Source organism: Malus domestica, chromosome 01 (genome assembly GCF_042453785.1).
Source record: "Malus domestica chromosome 01, GDT2T_hap1".
NCBI classification, from domain to species: Eukaryota; Viridiplantae; Streptophyta; class Magnoliopsida; order Rosales; family Rosaceae; genus Malus; species Malus domestica.
The window spans coordinates 4331758-4337290 of record NC_091661.1 but is presented as its reverse complement, the minus strand read 5'-3'; the positions used below and the strand labels follow the sequence as shown (position 1 = coordinate 4337290).

At 40.5% G+C, this 5533-nt stretch overlaps 1 protein-coding gene across 1 annotated transcript; it reads right to left on the bottom strand.

Moving 5' to 3' along the window:
* Window positions 1–851: 851 nt before the first annotated feature.
* Window positions 852–2181, bottom strand: LOC114826731 (uncharacterized). Its single transcript, XM_029107511.1, has 4 exons — window positions 1900–2181; window positions 1255–1515; window positions 1112–1151; window positions 852–1027 (listed from the first exon to the last, which is right to left on the bottom strand). The coding sequence occupies exons 1-4, from the start codon at window positions 2179–2181 to the stop codon at window positions 852–854; spliced, it is 759 nt and encodes a 252-aa protein (XP_028963344.1).
* Window positions 2182–5533: the final 3352 nt, after the last annotated feature.

The following is a 5533-nucleotide window of genomic DNA, read 5'->3' as shown; positions in this document are numbered from 1 at the left end:
TCTCAATCGTTTCAACACCAAATTTCATGAATTTTATATCAAATTGAAGTCTTCAACTAAAAAACACGATCTTACCTATTTGGGGTCCTAAATTCGACGAGAAATCGTTGGAAAATCTCTTGAAATTCCGACTAAACCTGCAATTCGACTAACAAGCTTATTCTGGCGTTTGACCTTAACCAAAACTAATCTAAAACACTAGAGATGTTGCATGATACCTTTTTGAGTCTCAAAACCAAGAAAAACCTCGACGATCATGTCAGGAAAATGGAGTACCCCACCACAGCTCCTAAGTTCTCGGTTCCTATGAACCATTCTTCATTCCAAAGGTGTCACTAGACTCGAGAGACCACGAAAAACATGGTGACATGAAGCTCGTGTTCGATCCATGAAGTTTTGGAGGTGATAGTGAGCCGCAGGTCTCGGGTATACGGACGAGAGAGTGTTCGAGAAAAAGGGAGAGGGATGGTGAGGTTGTAGACGTGTGGTTGTGTGTATGTTTGTCACGGGATAGGCCAAAATAAAAGGGAAACAAGGCCTTGATTGGGCCATAGGATTCTAGGGCTAAAACTAACCCCAAAATAATTTAAAATCATATGCATACATCCACATCACATCGCCTTGAGGGCATAATCATCATTTCCACGCTTTTGAGGTTAAATTATATTTTAATTCAGGACAGGTCGTCACAACCTACCCCCCTTAAGAAAATTTTGTCCCTGAAATTTCATACACAACATAACAAACCACTAATATCCATAAAATAAGTGTGGATACATATCTCGCATATAGTCCTCCGTTTCCCACGTGGTTTCCTCCACTGAGTGGTTCCTCCACAAAACTTTCACCATTCAAACAGTTTTGTTCCTCATAACCTTATCCTTCCAATCCAAAATCATCACTGGCTCCTCGTCATATGTTAAATCTGGATTAATTTCTAACAGCTGAGGAGGTAATATGTGTGATGGATCAGCAACATAATGGCGAAGCATAGATACATGAAAAACATTGTGCACCTTAGCCAATTCTAAAGGTAACTCAAGTATGTAAGCAACTTCAACAATTTGCTTGGTGATCTAGTACGGTCTGATGTATCAAGGACTTAGCTTACCTTTCTTACCAAACTGTACTATGCCTTTCCATGGGGATAACTTCAAAAGTACCCAATCTCCCACATTATACACTATCAGTAGCATGCTTATCAGCCAAACTCTTTTGTCAATCTTGAGTTGCTTTTAGGTTAGATTTAATTACCTGAATATTCTGAGTAGTCTTCTTTACAATCTTTGGCCCCACTAATGCTTTTTCACCAACTTCTGACCAACAAAGAGGAGTACGGCAAGATTTACCATATAATGCCTCGAAAGGTGACATCCCGACGCTATAATGGTAGCTATTATTATAAGCAAACTCCATCAAATCCAAACGCTTATGCCAAACGTCACCAAACTGTAGTACCGATGATCTCAGCATATCTTCTAATGTCTGGATAGTCCTATCGGATTGCCCGTCTGTCTGGGGATGATATGCCATACTATAAAACAATCTCGAGCCAAGAACTTCTTGGAACGCCACCCAAAACTTAAAAGTGAACCTAGGATCCCGATAAGAAATAATACTAACCGGAACCCCGTGATATTTAACAATCCCCGAAATAAACAACTCAGCCATTCGGCTTAAGGAATAATTCTCCTGAACTGGTATGAAGTGTGCTTACTTAGAAAGCCGATCCACTATGACCCATATGCCATCATATCCATTTCGCGTACAGGGAAGCTTGTACACAAAATCCATAGTAATATTTTCTCATTTCCACTGGGGAATAGGAAGTGGCTGCAGTAATCCAAAAGGTTTCTTACTTTCAACTTTAACTTGCTAGCAAATTGCACACCTACTCACATATTCAGCAATCTCCCTTTTCATGCCTGGACAATAGTAGAAAGCTTTAATAGTGTGATACATCTTGGTACTCCTAGGATGCATCACATACGCCGATATGTGCGCATCATCAAGGATATCTTTCTTTAGTTCTGCAATATTCAGTATGTACATCCGGCTTACTTGCATAAGCATGCCATCAGATTCCCAAATTCTAAGATCTTTCTTCTTCCCTCGTGACACTGCCTCTATTAACTCCTGAGACTCTTCATCCTCCGCTTGAGCTTCTAACACACGATCCATCAAAATTGGCCTCACCTGGAAACTAGCAAGTTAAGCTTCCTCTCTATCCATTACTCCTAAATAAACTCTGTAAGAAAAGGGACACGGCAAGTATATAAGGCTTTAAGTTGGCCTTTAGATTTCCTACTAAGCACGTCTGCCACCATATTTGCACGACCAGGGAATACTCAATTGTGCAATCATAATCGCTGAGCAATTCTTTCCACCTTCGATGGTAAAGATTAAGGTCTTTCTGGGTGAAAAGATACTGAAGACTTTTATGATCCGTGAAAATCTTACATTTTTCTCCATAAAGATAATGTGTCCAAATCTTCAAGGCAAATACAATGGCTGCTAACTTAAGATCATGAGAAAGATAATTCATCTCATAAGGCTTCAACTGTCGCAAAGCATAAGCAATCACCCTAACATGTTGCATCAACACACAACCTAAACCATTCAAGGAGGCATCACTGTAAATCTCAAAGTTACCACCATCATCTGGAAGTGCTAACACCGATGTGTGAGTGAGACAATACTTCAGTTGCTGAAAACTCCACTCATAATCATTATCCCACTTGAATCTTACATTCTTTCTAGTCAACCTCGTCAAGGGCAAAGCTATAGTAGAAAAATCCTTAACAAACCGTCGATAATAACCTGCTAGGCCAAGAAAACTCCATACCTCGGTGACGGTTCGTGGCTACTCCCAATTTTCAATTGCAGCTATTTTCTGTGAGTCCACCTGAATGCCCTGAGCTGATATTACATGCCCCAGAAATGCTACTTGGTTTAACCAAAACTGACATTTGCTAAACTTAGCATATAATTGGTGTTCCCTCAATTTCTTCAAAACCAAAGTGAGATGTCGAGTATGCTCCGCTTTAGACTTAGAATACACCAAAATATCATTAATGAAGATGATAACAAACCTATTGAGATACGACTTAAGTACTCAATTCATTAAATCCATAAAACATGCGGGTGCATTTGTTAGCCCAAATGGCATCATGAGGAATTCGTAATGACTATACCGAGTCCTGAAAGCCGTTTTAGGAACATCTTCACTTTTGATCTTTAATGGTAATACCCAGACCTCAAATCAATCTTAGAGAACACGCTGGCACCTCAAAGTTGGTCAAACAAATCATCAATACGCGGTAATGGATAATGGTTTTTAATCGTTACCCGATTCAACTGTCGATAATCAATACACAACCTTAAAGTCTCATCTTTCTTTGGTACAAATAAAACTGAAGCTCCCCAGGGTGAAGTACTAGGCTGAATAAAACCTTTATTAACCAATTGCTACAACTGAGTTTTCAATTCCCTCAACTCCGCAGAAGCCATTCAATATGGAGTTAAGGAAATAGGATATGTACTTGGAAGTAAATCAATGGTGAACTGCACTTCTCTGTTTGGTGGTAACCCAGGTAAATCATCAGGAAAAACATCAGGGAAATGTCTAACTACCCGAACATCATCCACACGAACAAGCGTATCTTCGTTTAACACCACATGAGCCAAATAACCCTGATAACCTTTCTTTAATAACCGTTTGGCTCGCATGGCAGAAATAACGTTGTGTTTCACACCACTATGTATACCCACAAAGGTAACCACATGTAATCCCGACCAATGAAAAGTGACTATCTTCTCATAACAATCCACCTTGGCACGATTATAGTGTAACCAATCCATGCCAAGGATAACATCAAAATCCACTATATCCAATGGAACCAGATTAGTCGGCATAATGATGTCCACCACCAAAATAGGACATCCATGACACACACAACTAACATAACACATCTCACCTCTAGGCATCGAATACACTAACTTATACCCAAGTGGTGTAAGGTAGGGTTGCGTCGTCTGAACGAACATATGAGAAATAACAGAATGTGTAGCACCAGAATCAATTAATACTCTAGCAAAGTGACCTAGGATATTTAATGTACCCATAATCAGAACAGGGTTATTCTTAGCGTCCTGTAAAGTGATATGGTGAACACGGCCTTATTGTTGTTGTTGTCCTCCATGACCTCTGTTAGCTTGATTTCCATGTCCTTGTGCACCTCGTCCCTGACCAGGCTGGTTAGGCTGCCTCAATGATCCTGCACTGCTAAAAGCAACTTCAACATTCTGGGATTGTCCTTCAGGATACCACTATGATCCATCAGCTGAATATGAAGGATATGACATGTAACCTTCTGGATACTAAGAATAACCTCCCTATTGATATAGGTTGTGTGGATAAAGATACTGTCCTCCAGAATATAGAGCTATATCATCCTGATAATGGTTGCTCCACCATAACCCGTCTGGGTATAACCACTAGACCCAAGAACCTACTGAATAGGAACTGGTGGTGGCAAGGCAGATGGGTGAGATTTCTGCTGATTCTGTGGGCACTGAATAGCCCGATGTCCCATCTAGCCACTAGTAAAACATCTTCTGTTACCTTGTTTGCACTTTACAAAATGTCGACTGTTACATCTACGGCAAAATGGACCACCAGAGCCACTAGAACCTTTCTATCCCTAGAAGTGAGAACCGCCTGAACAATCACCCTTCCGCTGCACCGTGGAACACAAACCCCCACTTGAAGAACTAGAACTAGTACCACTTCTCTTAAAACTCTACGTCTTTCGAGGTTCTTGAAATGACAGACCTTTATCTTTATTATTGTTTATCTTCTGATTATTATTTTTTCTTCCTCTTCTTCACTGTCACCGGGCCTGTTTTCAGAATCTTCAACTCGCAATAGAATCTTATAAAACTCCTAATATGTAGAGCAGGGAGTCATGGTCGCCATAGAACACCATTTCTTTTGCGTGCCCTACTTAAATGGTCGAACCATCTCGACAGGATTCTCAGCAATCTCTGGACAATACCGAGATAAGTTAGTGAACTCTTGCTTCTTATGTAGTACTCATTATCTGACATCTTCCTTTGCTTTAGAGGAGTGAATTCTTGCGTCTTACGATCTATATACTCTGAAGGTATAAATCTCTTCTGGAATAACTGCTTAAAAATCTCCCAGTCTACAACTTTGTTGGGTGATAACTAAAAAGATTCCTACCTCCACCAGGATGCAGGCTCCTCTCCTAAAAACCAGGTAGTCGTCTCTACCCACCTATCCTCAGGGAAATTCCCTTGCCTCTACATCACTTGATAAGTTTTCTCAACATGATTGAGCCAATGCTTAGCTCCCTCGGGCCTCTCAGTACCAACAAAATTATTCAACTTCAATTTATATACCGTCTCCAAGGGAGTCCCCTGGGGAGGATGGAGTGAGGACTGAATGGCACTAGCAATAGCCTCCCCAAGTTTGGTAATATAGGAAAAACTAGACTGAGCTGAAGTATGT

What these genes read in the sequence shown, in the direction of transcription:
- LOC114826731 (XM_029107511.1), bottom strand. Translation starts at nt 2,181, where the DNA reads ATGGATCGTGTGTTAGAAGCTCAAGCGGAGGATGAAGAGTCTCAGGAG. An exon ending in AAAGGGAGATTGCTGAATAT is followed by an intron (nt 1,516 to 1,899) that starts GTGAGTAGGTGT and finishes TATCATCCCCAG; the next exon opens with ACAGACGGGCAATCCGATAG. An exon ending in AGACTACTCAGAATATTCAG is followed by an intron (nt 1,152 to 1,254) that starts GTAATTAAATCT and finishes GTACTTTTGAAG; the next exon opens with TTATCCCCATGGAAAGGCAT.